Here is a 19,783-nt window from a genome sequence, read left to right as displayed (position 1 = left end):
ATGTATCTGGAGAATTGAATTATTTGGTGAGTCTCAGGACACGTGCTTCTGGTAATCCTGGAGATACTTCTTTTTCAGAGACCCACTGAGTCATTATAACCTGTACTCTGGAAAATGCAGCACAAACACATGTCCCTTCACCAGCCAGCAAAATGCACGTCCCAGAGGGTCTGATACGTTCACTGTTCCAAGGACCCCATTGTACCATCTTTCTAGAAAAGTGACTGTGTGACTAAGCTGCCTGATAGCTGGAATATATTTGAGGAAATATTGAGTTAACCGAAAAGTTCCTTTGGGTTTTCCCTTTAGATATTGCAGAAAAACCTGAATGCACTTTTTGGCCAATGCAATAAGCTGTATCTAGGATGGCTTATAATGGGAGATGGTAGAAATAAACCAACCCAAAGACCGCTGGGGGCTTAGAACATAAAGCTGGTGCCAGGCAGGAGACGGAGAAACGGAAAGGAAGAGGAGGAAGCTGTCATAGCAGAGAGATTAGGAAGGGGCACTGTGGGACAGGTGGTGAACTCTGCATTTTCTAGTGGTGAAAACAGAAGTGCCTGTTACGCAGGTAAAGACACAGGTGGGAAATGAGAACTCCTGCCTAAAGGGACAGGCAAGGCCGGTCACTCTCCAGAGAGCCCAGGCTTGGTTGAATGCTCTGCTGTAGCCATCTTGAAACTCAGAAAGTTTTGTCGAAGGGGCCAGACATTTTTATTTTGCGCCAGATTTCACAGATTGTGTAGCCCGTCCCAGGTACATAGGTAGGAGGCCACCATGTGATTATTGATCACGTAATTATGTGAGGAACTCCAAGTCAGTGGAGAGCATGATCGCCTTTGTAAACGTTAAGGAGCAAGGAACAGAAGGGAGAACAAAACTGCAAAAAGCAGGGGACGTGGCGGGTGGTTGGAAGAAATAAGAGGAAAAGACGACACGTAGGACTCAGGAAAAGCTTGGCCTTTCACTCTTCTACCTGATATATAGATGCTAAATTTCAACCGAGAGTTATGTTCCTATTGGAAAGAAGGCCGGGCACATGTCCTCTGTGACCTTTTGGTCCTCGAGCTTAGTTGAAACAAAGCTGAAAAAAGAAGTGAAAGAAAAATGCATTCGAGTTGTATATATTACAGAATTGCTCAACAATTCTGAATTACTTCAGTTCATAGCTTTGGAAACTTCAGTCTCTCAACACGTCACCACTAAGACCGACAATCCCTTTCCCCATTTTCCTAAGCCCCAGACTGTCACTGCACCTACGAGAAACTGATCGGCAGCGTGAGCACTGGGGTGGTAACCGTGGCAACGTCAGCCACACGGGTGACAACACTGCGCCAGTCTGGGTCCCACGGCTCTATAGGTCTTATTAAATAGGAATCTGTGTATTCAGAGCCTGTTTCACAGAGAATTTATTTTTAAAACGGAAACTTCACACCTGAGCTCTGTGCTTTGGGGGATACGGGTATGATACCTCCCGGTTTTAAATTACCCACAAGTAAGTGATGCCGTGGTCATCAAAGAGCTGCTTTGGTGGCTCAGTGGTGAGATATCCGCCTGCCAATGCAAGGGACACAAGTTCGATCCCTAGGTTGGGAAGATCCCCTGGAGAAAGAAATGGCTACCCACTGCAGTATTCTTGCCTGGGAAGTCCCACGGACAAAGGAGCCTGGCAGGCTACAGTCTGTGGGGTCGCAAATAGTCCAACACAACTTAGCCACTAAACAACAATGACAATATGTCATCAAGTTATATCTTCAGTGACCCCATGTTTCTCTTTCCATTCATGTGGGCTATTCTCAGTAAGAACTTTTGAGTGTGGCATTAACTAATTATTGGTGCTTTAGTGTACCTAGTGAGATGCTCGGAGAAGGCAATGGCAACCCACTCCAATACCCTTGCCTGGAAAATCCCATGGACAGAGAAGCCTAGTAGGCTACAGTCCATGGGGTCGCTAAGAGTCGGGCACGACTGAGCGGCTTCACTTTCACTTTTCACTTTCATGCATTGGAGAAGGAAATGGCAACCCACTCCAGTGTTCTTGCCTGGAGAAGCCCAGGGACGGGGGAGCCTGGTGAGCTGCCCTCTATTGGGGTCGCACAGAGTCGGACACGACTGAAGCAACTTAGCAGCAGCAGCAGCAGCAGTGAGATGCTTCCTGCAGGAGTGCCTTTCTGCATGCTGCCCTTGTCCAGAGACAGTAAGGAGGCTGGCTGCCTGGCCCACGTTTGATCTGAATGGTCCTCACCACCCGGGCAAGCGCGGGGAGGCAGTCCCAGGAGAGGGGGTCCCAGGGTTTAGAATAGGATGTCCACAGGTTGCTACAGAGAACACTTCTGGTTTCCTAACAGTTGGACTTCCTGCTGCTGCCCATCCTGGGGGGCAGGTCACTAAGTGTTAGCTTGGAAGGGCACTGGGCCATTTTTTTCCCCCCACTGTTTGTGTATGCCACACTTTATGTATCCATTCTTCCATCCATAGGCACTTGAGTCACTTCCACATTTTGATTCTTGTAAATAACACTGCTAAGCACATGTGTGTATACATACCTCTTTGAGACCCTACTTTCAATTCTTTTGGATTTATACCCAGAAGTAGAATTGCTGAGTCACATGGTAATGCTATTTTATATTTTTGAGAAACTGCCCTACTGTTTTTCATAGCTGATGCACCACTGGGCCATTTTATAAGTTGAATTACATTGCCTAGTAGGGAATTTCCTGGCATCTAGTGGTTAGGACTTGGTGCTATGACTGCTGGGGTCCTGGGTTCGACCCTTGGTTGAAAAGTAGGATCCTGCAAGTTGCACAGTTGGGCAAAAAAAAAAAAGATAATTGTCTATTAGGCTTTATTGCTTTGATGGGTGACAGGCTTCACGTTTTTTCAGTTGCTTCAGTCTATTTGAAACAATGGAATTTAGATGCTTGAGCGCCAAGTCAGGTGATGCCGCAAGGAGAGGGGAAAGTTAGAGCCCATCTTAAGCTCTCAGGCTCTGAGAAGCTCTGGGTCATTGGCTTCTAGGAAAAAGCAGGACACCTGTATCCGATTTGGCTTTGAAGAATGAAACCATCGTTTCACTTGTGCTATTTCTCTGCGGCTGATGCCAAGGATAATTACGATCAAGTTTAGGTTGAACCGTGTCCCTGTCTTGTTTTCTTGTCACTGGGGTGGCTGGAGGGCAGGGCCTTGGTGCCCCCCGTAGCCCTGCCTCTCATCGTCCCCTTCCCCTTTAGATTGTGACGAGAGGCTGCGAGACGGTGGAAATGACCCTGAGGAGGAACGGGCTGGGCCAGCTGGGCTTCCACGTGAACTTCGAGGGAATTGTGGCAGACGTGGAACCTTTCGGTTTTGCGTGGAAGGCCGGCCTTCGCCAGGGTAGCCGGCTCGTGGAGATCTGCAAGGTGGCCGTGGCCACGCTGACCCATGAGCAGATGATCGACCTTCTGCGGACCTCGGTGACTGTGAAGGTGGTCATCATCCAGCCCCACGATGACGGCTCACCTCGGAGGTAAGGCTCCCGTGCATGAGCACTCCTTGGCCTCTATGACAGGTGCTCTCCTGTAAGACCCTCAGAACACGAGGTCACGCGCATCTTCCACCTAAGGTGTTTGGACATCCACCATTAGCACAACTTAAAAGATCTATTAAAAAATCATTAGTATATAATAAATGATACACTCATTTTCTAAGCTCTCCTTTGGTACATTGAAGCCATTGGGTTCAGAATATGTACTTGCATGTGTGATGGAATATTGGGAAATCAGACTGTTTGGTGACCACTCCATTCTGGTTGAACTGGTTCAGGGCTTTCTCATAAGCTATCATGAGAAACACAGAAATGACTGGACTTGGAAAGCTCAGAGATGGATGGGTGTGAGGAATAGGAACAAGAGTGGAATTAGAAAAGTATACTGTGGCAATGTAAATAGAAAGTTCTCAGGCTCAATATCACAGGGATATTATGCCAGAAGGAGAAAGAACAACCCACCCACCTGGCTGTGGTCCCCCTTGTACAGTAGGTAGTATGTATAGTGGTATCTGGAGCATCCTTTCTCTGCCTCCATCTCAAATGGAGGTCCTTCTGGCCCCCCAAGAGCTCGGGCTTAGGAGGGATAAGCGTGCTTGAAATCCAGGCCAGGCACTAGCTATGTGACTTTGGGTTTGTCCCTTGCTAGTTCTTATTTTCAGTCCCTCAGTCGTGTCTGACTCTTTGCAACTCCTTGGATTGCAGCACGCATGCCAGGCTTCCCTATCCTTCACCATCTCTTGGAATTCACTCAAACTCAGGTCCATCAAGTCAGTGATGCCCTCCAAATATCTCATCTTCTGTTGTGCCCTTCTCCTGCCCTCAGTCTTTCCCAGCATCAGGGTCTTGCTCTCTCTAAGCCTCACTTAATATCTGTAAGCTGGGATTATTATATTGCTTACTTCATACTGTTGATGAAGGTTAAATAAGGTGATAATATGTAAAGCAACCTGCACCTCTGGCATAGTCAAAACCCCACACATTTAGTGAAAAACACCCAAAAGATTAAACCTTTAGAATGGTCATTTGAATTTTTTCATGCTGTAAAAGAAATTCTTACTCAAAGATAGCAAAATGACTATGCCCACTCCCTGGTCTTGTTCCCGTGGTAACTGAGGCCCCTCCTTGTACTCTGTCCATTTCCTTCCTCCCAGCCTCCACGTCAGCACCATCGAATAGCACTTTCTCTGATGACATGCTCTATATCTGTTCCAGCTAAACAGTGGCCACTAGCCACATGGGTGGCTTGAAATGTGCCTAATGCAGCTGAGAAAATGGAGTTTCTATTTTAATAAATGAACTAAGGCTGCATCAGCCACATCTGGATTGTGGCTGCCACACTGATTGGATGGTGTGCGTGCCTGTATGCTCCGTCGTGTCTGACTCTTTGTGACCCCATGGAGTGTAGCCCACCTCATGGAGTTTTCCGGGCAGGAATACTGAAGTGGGTTGCCATTTCCTACTCCAGGGGGTCTTCCCAACCCAGAGATCGAACTCGAGTCCCCTTCATTGGGAGGCTGATTCTTTACCACTGAGCTACCTGGGGATACACTAGTTCTAAACCATGATCTTTTAAGAAAATAAGCCAGTAGTAAACCACCTTCCTCTCTGGTTAATGTACAGAATTTTACAAAACTGTGTTTCTGTTGGTTATCTTACCTTTTGCTCCCTGCTTAACTTTCTATGGTCTGATTTCCTATATCTGCCCAGTAAGGTTACAGAGTAAAGGTTAATGAGCTGAAATTCTTGAGAGTAGCAGCCACATATCACAGGAAATAACCAAGTTATTTCTTGCTGCCTTGCCAGATTCTGTCCCATTAAATTCATTTACTCCCCAAGAATCCTGTGAATCACTCCTAGGGGTATGAGTACAAGGAAATCAGAGACAAAAGTTATTTTCCTAAAAACAAGACTTGGATATAACAGAAAGCAAATCCTTTAATCTTTGAAGCTAAAATATTTGTAAGTAAAAGTCTTTTAATAAATAGATTTTATTTATTATAAATAAATTATAAGCCACTTATTAGAAATTTTTCCACATGGTAAGATTTTTTTCTTCATTGACTGGAGTTATAGATTTATGAATTTTGTGGTGAGAATCAAATATGCTGTCTTCAGGGTTGATTACTTCTGTTGAACTGACATAACTGTTACCATGTTCTCCCCAAATTAAAAAAAACAGCAAAACATTTTTCTCCTATTTTTAGTTTTGGTCTGATGTTACTAAGACATGTTTTTTTTAAGCTTCCAAGAGATATCATTAATAAAAATGTTGGAGTTATCATTATATTTGGTATTTAAAGCATATGATTTAGAAAAGTAGAATTTCTTAATACCGAATTGTTTTTCAGCTAAAGCAAATAAACAAAAGCTACCACATTAAAGTTCTGCCTGCTGTTTTTCTATCCAAGGATTTGTTATCTGCTTTGGTCTGCACATAATTAATTCTTTCTTTGTTTTAAATGTAAATTCTCTTACTGAAACTGTTCAAGATAATTTAGAGATTTTGCCTTTGTCTCCTCAGAATCTCCTAATGTTATTCCCTGAAGATACAAATTTTTCTCCTGATTAATCTGAAATAACTGTCTTCTATATTTTTAACCTTAGCCAGGATGAGAATAAGCTGTTTACCTGGTAGTGACTCTCCAGAAGTGGTCCACCTATCATCCACGTTTCCACAAGTCAGGAAGCTTTTAAGCCTAGCGTGTATCATTTAAGATGCTTTCAATTCAGGCTTCCAATTTTCTGTGAATTTGAATCCGTAAATTTGCAGATCTACATTGTTGTTAGTTTTGGATTCATGTTCTGTGCCAGCAACTCTCTGGACACGCTGATAAAAGGACTCATCATTTTCCGGCAGCCTTACATCACTGGAAATTATCCTTGAAGTGACAACCTTTGGCTTTAGACTCTCATGCTGAGGATGAGGGCTTCCCAGGTGGCAGTAGTGGTAAAGAATCCACCTGTAATGCAGGGAACACAGAAGATGCAGTTCGATCCCTGGGTTGGGAAGATCCCCGGGAAAAGGGCATGGCGGCACACTCCAGTATTCTTGCCTGGAGAATTCCGTAGACAGAGGAACCTGGCAGTGACTGAGCACATGCACGCTGAAGATGAAGCGTCTACATTTCATCCCCACCCTAAGCAAGTCTGGGCTTCCCTGGTGGCTCGGAGGGTAAAGAATCTGCATGCAGTGTGGGAGACCTGGGTTCGATCCCTGAGTTGAAAAGATCCCCTGGAGGAAGGCATGGCAGCCCACTCCAGTATACTTGCCTGGAGAATCCCCAGGACAGGAGCCTGGCAGGTTACAGTCCATGGGGTTGCAAAGAGTCAGATGCAACTGAGCAACTGAGCACAGCACAGCTAAGCAACAACAGCCTTCTGCGTTATTAGATTTTATTAATGAAACTGTAGAGGAGAGTATAAAAGAAGAAATGAGCAATACTCCACTCATTTTGAAAAAGTGCAAACCTTTTTTAAATTTAGTTTTTATTTTATATTGGATCATAGTTGATATATTAAATACAAAGTTGTGTTAAGTTTCAAGTGTACAGCTAAGTGGTTCAGTTATCCATACACATATATCCAGATTCTTTTCCCATTTAGGTTATTACAGATCTCTACAGAGTAGAGTTCCTTGTGCTGTACAGTAGATCCTTGTTGATAAAGTACAAACCTTTTAAATGAAATATCACTTAGTACCTTTATTCCTACAGCAAAATATGTAAAGGTGGCCCTTTAGGTAAAACTATTCTTTTGATTTGTGGCGTGGAAAAAGGCGCCATCTTTCACAAATCAGTTCTTACTTAACAGTGAGGTGGCCAAATGGAAATATTAATTTCAATGGACGTGTGTGTAATTTTTCCTTTTTAAGTTGTCTTTAGTGTAAGAGCCATAAGGACTACTAAAATGGCCAAGTTCATGAATTGCAAGATATTTCAGCCTTTATAAACATCATGAATAATAGAGTGAAAAATGCTTCAGTTAATTTTTGCCATTTGTCAGCCTTTTTTTTTTTTTTTTTTTTTTTTTTTGTCCTCCACAATATCAGGGAGAAGAAATTCTCCCCAGAGCCCATCTGCTTCTGTCAGGAGTGGGAGAGGCCTGTCATTTAATAGACTCGCTCCTAGTTGTCTGTAGGTCAGAAGGTATTTGCTTATGACTCAGAAGCTGCTGGATTAAATGAAGTCTTTAGTTGGGAAAGTATTTATATAGAATCAAAAGGCATCCCACATTTTGAAGTCCTTTTCTCAAGCCTCAGGGTGATGATAACTCAGCTGTCCCCAGGCTTGAAAGGAAGGCAGAACCCAGTTTTATTTTCCTTGTGGAGTTCCAGCAGGCCAGGAGCAGGAAAGTTCCCTCTGGGAATGCTTATTAGCTGATCTCCTGCTGCGACTGGATCTGGGAGAGGCTTCATAGCGATTGGGAATGAGTGGCCAGGAGCAGTTAGGGACTAGTGCTCTTCAAATGGAAATGAGGTTTGCAAGGGAGTGAGGGCTTTTCCCAAGCAGACAGTCTCTGTGGCAGAAATGAAGAAGAGTTTCCAAGACGCTTAATTAAGCATTTCTTGGTTTTTTGAAAGGCAGGGCATGGCCTCAGTCCCTAGCCTTCAAAGGTGACTGACATTCTATCAATGTCATTTTAAGGAAAGTGCATCAACTTAAAAGGCTGATAGAAAGGAAATAACAGCTCATCAGAATTATGCATGAGTTGTGATACAATGTGAGTGATTTAGTAAATATGTCCAATAAAAATGGAAATGAAATTCCATGCTGTGGTGCATCTGTTTTGTGTGATTTTTCATACTTCATTGACATACTGTCCAAGACGTATTTTTCCGTATAATGCAAAACAGTGGCAATTATCTCATGTTGTCGTGAATCTAAATTCTTGCTCTCCGATCATTCTATAAAACTGAAGCCGTGGCCGCCAGGACCTTGACCATTCAACTCCCGGAAGTACAGAGAGTAGGGCAGAGAGAGAGAAATAGGGAAGAAACTCAGTTTTGTCAGGTTAGTGACTGACAGACAGGTGTAGATAGACGAAAGCATCAATTGTGGGTAGGCTGGGAGACAGAAAGATGGTAGATAGGTAGATAGATAGGTGGTGAGTTGAAGTCTGGATTAGAGCGAGGTTTTAGATTAGCGTTCCTTATATTGTTTGGATGCGTGAAACCAGTTCTACCTGGTATTGTCTCATAGACTCTAACGTAATGAATTGTAATGTGAACTGTTAAAAAGCAAGTATGAAACTTCAGGTTCTCACGGTAACCTGAGGCACAGTCAGTGTTTTGTGTCCTCTGCCCAGTCCTCTGATAGAACGTTTAGATTATCTTCTCCCCCCGAGAAGTCAGAACACTGGATTATAGAATGAATATAAGGTAGGTTATTTACTGTTCATTCACTCTTTCACTCTGAACTAGCTTGTCCAGGGCTATGAAACATGGGAAGAACAGACATAATCTTTGCATTCCTGGGCTCCTTTTCACCTGTGTGGCATTCTAAAGTATAGTGCTTCCGGGACCTCCTGGTGGCCCGTTGGTTAAGACTCTACACTCCCAATGCAGGGGACGTGGGTTTGAGCCCTGATTGAGAGACTAAGATCCTGAATGCCACAGTGTGGCCAAAAATAAATAAAATACTTCCCATTTATATTTTGTCCTGATCATTGTCCAATGACGCTGGGCAATGGTGATGGACAGCCAGTGAATACAGTCTCTCGTGGAAATTTATTTATCAGAAACCAGGTATTATATAGCTGTTGAGTCTTCTGTTGAACTTTGTAATAGAATACTTCTCCTCAGCAAGCTTTCTCAGAGGGGGGAAAAAAAAGGAAGTGGTTGGCTTCATGAAGAACTTTTTGGCCCTGGTTTGTTTTTTTTTTTAATATTTTTAAAAATTTATTTAATTGGAAGGTAATTACTTTATAATATTGTGTTGGTTTCTTCCTTCCATCAACATGAATCAAGTTCAAAAGTCGTATTCCTTTTGAACCTCCCTTCCACCTCCCGCCTCATCCCATCCCTCTAGTTTGTCCCAGAGCACCAGATTTGAGCTCCCGGCATCATACAGAAAATTCCCACTGGCCCTGTTTTATGTTGAATGCTGTGTTTGGTCTGGGGTGCAGTGGGTGGAGACACACTCCACCCCATGTCTGGCGAGAACGAAACACAGGAAGTTGATGACTTACTCGGACGAGCCAGCCTCACTTCCTGTGTCATAGACACATACCTTGTCCATTCAAAGACCTCATTCAAAGGGCTTGGTCAGGTGGGTTTCTGGTTTAGATATCTCTTTCACTGTAGTCTCAGGGTCTCGCTATTTCTATCTATAAATTAAAGAAGTTGGTAGAAAACTGAATTAATATTTCATCAAGTGCCTACCTATTTCACATGTGACACTGTCCTTACCTTTCCAGTCAGTTACACTGGGTGGTTATCTCCCTATTAGAAGCGTTTGATTTTTTTATGCAACAGAAGGAGTTTGTGATTCGAGTGAATGAGCACCAATTATCCCTGTCACCTTGTTGGATAATTTGGAAAGAGTCTTTCAGCTATTAGCAGGCTATTAGCATAACAGACATTAAAATGATGAAAATATCGGTGATTACTTCAGTCCCTAAGGCTATAAAGTCTCTTTAACAAAGTGCATAATGTAAAAGAATCAGATATTTTGTTTGAGGGGATCTATCTGCCTTTGTTGCCAAAGAGAATCTTTCAGCTCCTAGAGGAAACTGACAGGATGTGGGCTCATTAAATGTCCTTTGATAGTTTCCGAAGGAGATGGGCGAGTGCGCTGGAAAGAGTGCTGAGCTAGGAGTCGGCTTCCGTGTTCTAGGGTGAAAGCTGTCTCACCTTTCCAAGTCTCTGAGCCTTCTGCAGATTGTAGATGTCCTTTGTACTACCGCAGACATCTCTGTGAAATTGAAATGGTATAGTGTAGGTGGAAACCTGCAAAGTGCCATTCAAGGGAAGTGTGGGTTAGAAGCAAAGGACTGCATCGCAATATGTTGGAAGACTTCATGAGATTTGTGGGTTGAGGTCAAGGTTCACCGAGATTCTCCCAACAAAGTGAAACCAACAGGCAATTTCAGAGTAAATGCAAGTTGCAATTACGTGATTTAGCTGTGCTGTGGGTCCCAGTGCACACTTTGCTAATGTGTTCAACTCTTTTTTTTTTCTTCTTCCTGGTAAGGATGCATCTCATTCCTTTAAACTTTCTCAGTTCTGTTTCTCAGTTCTTTGGGAGTTTGTTGTTGTTGTTGTGCCTCAAGAGTATTTATCCCTATTTATTATCCCTAGGATTTCTCCTACTTCTTCTTTTTTGAAAGTCATACATCCAACTTTGGTATGAGAGTAAAGAACAAAGTATCAAAATAATGATTCATTGTTCTATCGATGAAGGTACACAGGGAATTTTACAGCTCCAAAATTTTCTGTGCTTCTGATTATTACGTAAAGTTAAACTTCCCCATACTGTAGTTCTGTAAATATATATTATCTAGAAAGAACTTTCAGCAAAGTATATGAGCCTTTTGCTGTTTTATATTGTCTTTCTTTATGGATTAAAAAGTCACATTATCAGTTTGATGAAACTAATTTCTTCCCTTGATGCTTTTGCTTTGGGAAGCTTGCATACTTCCATAATTTAATCTTGACACATCCTCCACTGTTACTGTTCCACTGGCAAGAGGTAAAGCATGGGTCCAAAGCGTCTCTCCCCTTTCTGAGCTGCGTATTGGCAGATCTGGGTTTTGAGCACAGGGCACTGACTTCTCTCCCTTAGGTGGAAAATGGTTTGACTACATAGAGCATTTCTACTGATAATAAATAAGGCAGCTTCGCTGGGCTCCAACAGTGATAGTCCTGATGGTCAGGTGGTCCAAGTTGAAGCCCCTTTAGAGCTGAGTTTACTGCCCGGCCAGCAGTGATTCTGGTTTCAAGCACCCATTTATTAGTGGTAAAGGGAGGGTCCTCTTCCAGAAAACTGGAGGTATCACTGGGAAGGGATGGTGATGCCATCTTGGCGACCTTCCCGGTTGTCCCTGAAGTCCCGGGTCCATGCTACAGTGCTGAACAGTGATCATGAGTGCCTGTCAGCTGTGAGCCAGAGGGCACACAGCCTCTGTGCTGCTGAGCCTAGAAGCTGGAAAGTGGGAGCAGCCACAGACTAGAGATTTACAGGTGGGAACCCCTGGTGTAGGAGCTTCTGGAAGCAGGGAGGGCATGGAAGGGTGTGGACGCAAGGCAGTTACTCAGTGTCCCTGCTAGAGGGGTAAGCTGTCGCACGGAGTCCACAATGCCGAGTGCAGAGGAGCAAGTGGGGTTGTTTGTCAGAATAAAGCAGTCAAACCCGAGATGCTCTGAGGGCTCCAGCTAAGGGAGCCCCTTGTTATTCTGATAGTTTTGTAGCGTCACATTTTTTAACCAGCATGTTGTTCTTGATGCTCTTGGTCTACAGAATGTTTTCCCTTCTAAACAGATGACTGGGAGAGATGATGAGACTCAGAAAAGTTATTCTCTAGACAGTCAATGTTAAAAATTAAATTTGTTTTGATCCCTGAAGCTGAGTTTGTTTTGATCCCTACCTAGCATGGTAATTAGAAGCATACGTAGATGATGTTTGTTTCGGAGCAAAGACATAGTCGTGTAAGTGCTCACGTGCCGGTGATACCCCAGCCTTATCTATGCCTTCGAGTGCCTTTTTTTGGCAGGCACACCATGAAAACGGTGCCAGAAACTAGAAATACAGTTCAGATCCACTGACTCAGTTTGGAGTATTGAAAGGAGATGGCGCACGTTTATCAGCGGGGTCTGTGATTTCTCCACTAATATGGGAAAGCAAAAGGTGGAAGTCTTCTCTTCAACAACAGCTCAGCTGCACACAAGATTAGCAGCTCACTTGTTCAGAAATGGGCTTCCCTAGTAGCTCAGTTGGTAAAGAATCTGCCTGCAATGCAGGAGACCCAGGTTCGATCCCTGAGTCAGGAATATCCCCTGGAGAAGGAAATGGCAGCTCACTCCAGTACTCTTGCCTGGAGAATTCCATGGACAGAGGAGTCTGGCGGGCAGCAGTCCATGGGATTACAAAGAGTTAGACATGACTGTGCGACTATGTTCAGAAATGACTTCTTGGATCTTTTTTGCATTTGGTCATTTTGGGTTTGAATTGTCCTTTATTCACTGGCCAGAAATGTGTGCCAAGTGCCCTTCACCAGTGCCGGATGCTCCGATGAGTGAGGCTCTTGCTTGGCATCCTGTGTTCAGACCACACAAGGCGGACAGAGCAGTGTGCTCAAGGGCAGGTATAGTTTCTGACACCGCCTGCACCCTGAGCACCTCTGAAGGTTCATTTGTAATTTTATTTTACACCTCTTCCCATTTCCCTAAAAATTGGCTGAATTTCCATATGTATCCTTCAAGGATTTCCTCATACATATGGAACAGACCTGAGTTTGACTAGGTTTGATGATATGTTATAGTCATATTTATTTGATGTCTTGGTCATAAGAAGTAAACAAAGCAAATATCTAGTTTGTGAGAGTAGTTACCATAAAAGTGTCATAGCAGAATTAATTTTGATTTTAAAATAAAGTCATTCTTTAAGCTTATTTTCATGAGGGCAAAAGAATGCCCGTGTTGAGTATTAAAAGATCATTTACATATGACCTTGTGCAAGAGGATGGAAATGAATTACCCAACCCCCATTCTCTCTTCAGCCTAACGTGTGGCACAAGTTTTTGTCAGTGCTCTCTCAAATATTAGTCATGATTATGCATTTATATAGCATTTTTTTTATCCAAGATTGAAGCTAAATTACAGCCGCTTACTAAAGACTAGTCTGTGAGCATGAATTAAAGACGCTGTACCCAGCTGTCTGTCTTTTCTTTTTTCATTCTTTCTTTTTAAACCAAACCCAATAAACTGGAAACACAAAGCAACCTCTGGAAATGCAGGGTGCCCTTTCTTCCCTAAGATTCAAGGTTCACATGTGTTTCATTCAAAACACAATTCCAGGACTTTTCACTGTTAAGAGATTCCTTGACTTGGATGATTCAGGCAGCTTTAGGCTTCGAGACCCCAAAGCCTGAGGTTCACCTGAATGTCCAGTGACTTGCTTACAACATAGGTTATAGGGTGGAAGATAGGATTCAGTTTTCTTGATGTTTTCATGTATGCTAATATCCCACCTTTATGATTTCTGATTAGGTCATTGGCCATGTGCACGAATCAGTAAGTCCCAGAGGATGTTGTGTCTAATTAAATAGAAAGACACTTGGAAACAGTATAAATCCGTGAGCAAAAAATTGTAGCATCTTAGCACATTATTTTGAAAAATGCAACCCAGTGTAAATCTCAGCTTATCAAATTTTTCCAGTTATTTAGCACATTCATTAAATCCAGAGTAATTTAAACTTGCCTGGGTAAAAGAGATGAATTTTGCTTTGGGGGAAAGAGTTAAAAGGTAAGAAGTCAAGTTTACTGATAAAGAGATAATCCCTACTCATTCTCTACAACAGACATTTTATCTTTTTGTGATGCTTCTTTTAGTTCATCCCTTCTATTAAAGGCTAGCTATCACCACCCTTCATTTGGCTTCCAGATCCAAAAAGCAGAACACTGTTTTTGATTTCTCTCTCTCTTTCCATGCCAAGCGCCAAGCACTGTTGATTTGACAGATGAGAACTTTTACCCCATTTTGCTGTTGGGAAGAACGAACTTTTCTGTGTCCTGCCTTTGTGTAGGGCCTGCGCCCTCCCCTGCCTTCCCCCTCCGGACACTCAGGATCTCTGCTTTAACCCAGGAGTCGGAATTCTACCATAATATGTCTTGACACACCTTTTTTTCCCTTTGGTTCTGGAAATTTTTGTGTATTATTTTTTGATCATTTCCTCCCCACGTTTTCTTCTCCTCTTTCTCTGTTAGGTGAATTTAGACTTTGTAGATTGAACTTGGATTTTCTGGGTTTTGAGGCAAAGCTCCTCTGTTTACCTTCCCTCTGTCCTACTGGAGTGTTTTATTTTGAATTTCAGTCATCCTCTTTTTAAATTTCGGGCTTTCTTGGTGGCTCAGTGATAAAGAATCTGCCTGCAATTCAGGAGACCTGGGTTTGATCCCTGGGTTGAGACGATCCCCTGGAGAAGGGAATGGCAACCCACTCCACTATTCTTGCCTGGAGAATTCCATGGACAGAGGAGCCTGGTGGGCTGCTGTCCAGGGGGTTGCAAAGATGGGACACGGCTGAGTGACTGACACTTTCACAGGTTCCTTCTCTTTCCCTGAGGGTGGTGAGCCTCGTGGCAGGGTGGTTGGGTGACTCGCACCTGCTTGTCTTTATTGTGGAGAAAGACCCCTGTCCTTTGCACGATGATCCTGAAGCTGGGTTTGAGGGCACGAGGACTAACTCGGGGATCTTGTTTCCAGCAAGGCTTTTACTTCACCTTTCGCTTTCATCTCTGCTTTTCTGGGTACCTCCTGGCATTGAGTTCCTCCTTTCAGGTCATGTTCCCTTGAGCATTGCTGCTGCCCCTTAGAGGTGGGGGTGGACGTTGCCTGACGGGCCCAGTGCTGGCTGGGGGCTCACTGTTCACTCCTTCCCTTTCTCTTCCACCCTCTGTGGCGCCTGATGCTTCCTGTTCCTGCGCCTGCTCAGGTGTGCAAGGGGATGGACGTGCTTCTCCTTGTCTTTCTCTTTGCACATCCCTGGGTGGGCCTTTCTCTGCTCCACTGTCGGCATTCCGCCATTTGCCTTCTATCCCTATGTACTGTGTTTCGGTGTCTCCAAGCTTTGTTGATGATCAAGTTTGGTTTTGGGTTTTGTCCTCTTTGTTCCTTTGTAATGATTCTGAAAAGTTCTACTCCACTGTCTTGAGGATGCAATTCTCCTTTTTAAAGCGTGACACCTTACTGCCCTGATAGACTTCTTTTTTAAAAAAAAAAATACAAATTTATTTATTTTAATTGGAGGTTAATTACTTTACAATATTGTATTGGTTTTGCCATACATGAACATGAATCCGCCACAGGTAGACACGTGTTCCCCATCCTGAACCCCCCGCCCTCCTCCCTCCCCATATTTCTTAGAGGGTGAATGTGAGAGTTTTTCTGTTGACTTCAGAATGTCTAGGGAGGGGCAAGGCTTCATCCACATGCTAAAAAGGGACAAGTTACCCCGCCACTCAAAGTCGAGACTCGCCCAGCCTTCCTGTGCCCTGGCCAAACACCAGCTGGCTTTGCAGGTGACTTTAGTTAAGTCGGCAGTATCAGTCGTGTGGACACAGTGTAGCTTGAGGGGTCTCTGCCTTAGATCACATTTTTCAGGCTAAAGGGTCTTAATCCCTCACTGGTCTGTTGAGCCCGCGGGGGATAGTTTGTGGGGAGCCGCAACACTAGCTCAAGGAAGTGACCATGGCAACTAAGTGGCCGACAGGCAGCGACTGGCGAAGGGATAACTAAGTGACTGACTGATGTGCCTCCAGCAGGATGGGCTTTCAGGCTTTTCCGTGACTTGTGGCAGCTTTTGTTTAATTTGTTTCCACTTTTTCTCAGATTCAGGAGAAACAGGTGACATGTGACTCAAATTCCTCATTCTATGACTGTACTTTCATGTATCTGTTCAGATTATATATGAGGTGTTTTTAATCTGTTAATGTTTATTTATCACCCAGTTTCAATGCAAATAATTCCACGTATGCAGATTGGTTAAAGATCAGTCCCAATCTGCCCAGGGAGTTTGCAAACTACTTGGAGAGACAGAGCCTGTGCATGAAACCCCTGACAGCCAGGGTTAACCAGAGCCACAGGCTTGAGACCAGATCCTCCTGGTCTATGCTGGGTGACACGCAGACAAGGTCACGGTCAGCCAGGTCTACTACTGAGGGTGGATGGCCTTGCACCATCGTCCATGAGCCCCGAGAAGCACATGCGAGGCCATCAGAGAGTCGGGCTGGCTGCTCAGTGGTGAGCACCCCCTGACCGTCTCTTCTCGGCTCACAGAGGGTGTTCGGAGCTCTGCCGGATCCCCATGGTGGAGTACAAGCTCGACAGTGAGGGAGCCCCCTGTGAGTATAAGACCCCTTTCCGGAGGAACACCACGTGGCACCGCGTGCCCACGCCCGCCCTGCAGCCCCTGCCCAGGGTCTCCCCGGTGCCCGGCACGCCCGACCGGCTGCAGTGCCAGCCCCTGCTCCCGCAGAGCCAGGCCGCCATCCCCCGCAGCACCTCTTTCGACCGGAAGCTGCCCGATGGTACCAGGTAAGCTGGGGGCCCTGGTGAAGCCCTGGCTTGGAACTTCATGTGGTGGGGGACTTATGTGTGGCTTAGTCACTTCTGAATTAGCTTGTTCTGACCAAGTGGGCAGCAGGGCCACTGGGCAGGCCCTGGACGCTGGGGTACTTGTGGTCCCAGCCAGCGGTGGTGCTAATGGCAGGGCCTCTGGGCAGGCCCCGAGTGCTGGGGCACTTGTGGTCCCAGCCAGCAGTGGTGCCATGGACACCACCCCCCAGAGCCACCATTGTACCTCTCTGCGGTAATCCTCCTGTCAACTCGCTCTCCAAACCACACTGGGAAACCATTCTGCAGGAGCCTCTAGATAAGCGTGAACAGTTTTGAGTATAAAGAAAACAAAGCCACAAGAATCACTGATGAAATCCCGTCATCCTAACGGTCACAGTATTTTCAGAGGTCCTAAGATCACTGGCATCTCTTTGCTTTTCTCTCTCATTTTAAGCAGAGGGAGTTGAGTTTAAAATTAAGTTTTTCCCTGAGAGGGAGCACCTGTTTAAGAGTGAAATCCAGTAGCATTAGAAGCTGCTGAGAATTTAGAGACGTGGCACAGAGAGGTAGTTAAAGTGAACAGCATAGTAGATTCGTTGTTGCTATTGACTTTTATGCCCTTTGGTTTAACTTTCACGTAACTTACAGGCTGTGGAGACACCAAGAGTTTCCTCACAATTCCTTGTTAGGCTTTCATCTAATAGACCATATGTTGTAAGCAGACACTGAGCCAGGCTGCCCGCTGAACGTGTCATCACCTTACCCTGTTACCTGGCCTCTCCCATTCTCGTTTCCTCCTATGAAAAGTAAACTTGGCTATAATAGAGACCTCCACAGGGCATTATGATGGCTGAATCAATCCACAGAGGTTAACTGCTTAGAACAGTCCTGGCCCATAGGTGTAAGTCTCTATAGGTGTTAATAATAATTACCAGGATTAAAACATGTGGTCTTCCTCTGACTTCTCCAGTCTGTTTTTCCTCAAATGAGTGCAAGAATGGTGTAACTAACTTGACAGTCAATCATCTGGGCTCTGGATCTCCCTTCTCAAAGGTCTGCTGAGTTTATATTCAGAGAAATGCATACAGTAGGTAGCCTGGGTGTAAAGGGGTTACATCTGAAAGGGAAAGGGTCTATAGAACCTCCCTTATTAACATATAATTTACTAACTTATAAGGAATTCTTTGGGGCTTCCCAGATGGCGCTAGTGTTAAAGAACCCACCTGCCAGTGCAGGAGACATAAAGAGACTTGGGTTCAGTCCCTGGATTGGGAAGATCCCCCTGGAGGAGGGCATGGCAACCCACTTCAGTATTCTTGCCTCGAGAATCCCTTGGACAGAGGAACCAGTCTATAGGGTTGGCAAGAGTTGGACAGGACTGAAGCCAGTTAGCATGCACACGCACACACAAGGAAGGCTTCTAATAGCAAAATGAAAAGTTGGCAAGCACGTCTTCCTCAAATGAGTTCTCACAAGTGTCACTCATTTTTGTGTGTCTGAAATAAATAGGATTACATTCAATACATGTGCAGAAATAAATGGTTTCGCCAAATTTAGAGTTTTCTCTCTGCCTCGGTTTTAAATATAGAACCACAGCATCCCTTGCAATGTCTCATAGACCAAGTCGTAGTGATGTTTTCGTAATTCTGTGTATCCTATTGCTGTCCCCCGTGTTTAACTGGGATCATTAGCTGTGCTTTCAATCTTTAGATGGTAAAGCCTTGTTCCTGCCACATTCCTTCCTATAATAAATTAGCAACCATAATACCTCTGGAATCTCATGGCATCACCAATTCTCAGTTTATTTGTCCATGACCACAGTGTGTGTTTCCCCTTTTCTTCGTCATTGAAAAATGAATTCATTTGTAAGTCAAAACGAGCCAGGTCCAGATGTTGGCAGCCCACCTCCGTACCTGTTACTGATTGTAGTCAACCTTTCAGAAGTTCGCCCAGCAATCAGTCATCGTCCAGCGACCCCGGACCAGGCAGCAGCGGACCCTGGAGACCACAAGTTGGATACGACGGGTACCACTCCTTTTCCCCTTTTGTGGGCTCCTGGGGGGACATGTCTTCAGGGCACATTCAGAAGCACTTACTGTGCACAAGGCCACTGGGGACAGAGAGACTCAGATAGCACTTTGTTAGGGCCAGTGCTTCCAGACTGGGTAGCTCATTGTTTCTGTGAAAGTGGACTCATTTGTCTATATTCTGAACTTGTCTGTTTTCTTTTCTTTTCTTCTTAATAAGGGAGAGTCTTTTTGAACACATGAAAATTAAGAATTTGGAGACTCTGTGGGTGATGGCCCTTGGGAGTTTCCCTTCACTTACATTGCTGACGAGGAATAAATTCACAGTCTTTCTTGAAAGTGTTTTTCTCTCTAAAACACAGCCCAGAGTCTGAGGAGGCAGATTTAGCATGTGACACATTTCCTCTGCCTCCTTGAGAGCAAGTGGAAGCTGGGGGCAGGGCTGTCCCTTGTGTGCACACAGTGCCCAGGGGCCTGAGGGCACCTATGGACAGGACCCAGGATGGATGGACGCAGTAACTCAAGGAAAATAGCTGCACACTCTTGGGAAGAGGAGGGCCGCCCCAGGAATGTGGCTGTATTTTTATAAGGAAATGCAGGTGTTGCCCCCAGCAGCAGTGTTTCTGTGCATTGTTGCAAGCCAGTGTTGCCTCTGCCACTTGAAGGAGCTGGGTGCACTGCTGAGATGATGGACTGTCCAGGCAGCTGGGGGGCCTTGCACCAGATAAGAGACGCTTCTGTTCCTCCTCTCACATGTGCCCAGGGAAACCCTCTCCTGGGACCCTCTCTCCTTCTGGTTTGGGCTGAGAAGTAGAGATTTATAGTCCGAGTTATATGCATTCCCTGCTTTAGATGCTGGATGGGGTTCTTAAAAGTTGTACTTTTTTTTTTTTTTTTAAATTTTTGAGATGGTTAGATAGCCTCACAGATTCAATGGACATGAATTTGAGCAAACTCTGG

At 44.6% G+C, this 19,783-nt stretch overlaps 1 protein-coding gene across 23 annotated transcripts in view; it reads left to right on the top strand.

Annotated features, from left to right (window-relative positions):
• Positions 1–19,783, top strand: part of SIPA1L2 (signal induced proliferation associated 1 like 2) — a 247,224-nt gene that overhangs the window by 181,692 nt on the left and 45,749 nt on the right. For 21 of the 23 annotated variants that reach the window (XM_042241105.2, XM_042241109.2, XM_042241104.1 and 18 more), the window contains 3 exons: positions 3,231–3,505; positions 16,518–16,775; positions 18,738–18,821. In XM_042241105.2, coding sequence (XP_042097039.1) covers positions 3,231–3,505; positions 16,518–16,775; positions 18,738–18,821 — 617 coding nt within the window. The remainder of the gene's footprint in view (positions 1–3,230; positions 3,506–16,517; positions 16,776–18,737; positions 18,822–19,783) is intronic. The other 2 variants (XM_042241112.1, XM_042241114.1) reach the window with 2 other exon arrangements.

The sequence above is a fragment of the Ovis aries genome, chromosome 25 (assembly GCF_016772045.2).
Source record: "Ovis aries strain OAR_USU_Benz2616 breed Rambouillet chromosome 25, ARS-UI_Ramb_v3.0, whole genome shotgun sequence".
Lineage (NCBI taxonomy): Eukaryota > Metazoa > Chordata > Mammalia > Artiodactyla > Bovidae > Ovis > Ovis aries.
This window is presented reverse-complemented; position numbering and strand designations above follow the sequence as displayed.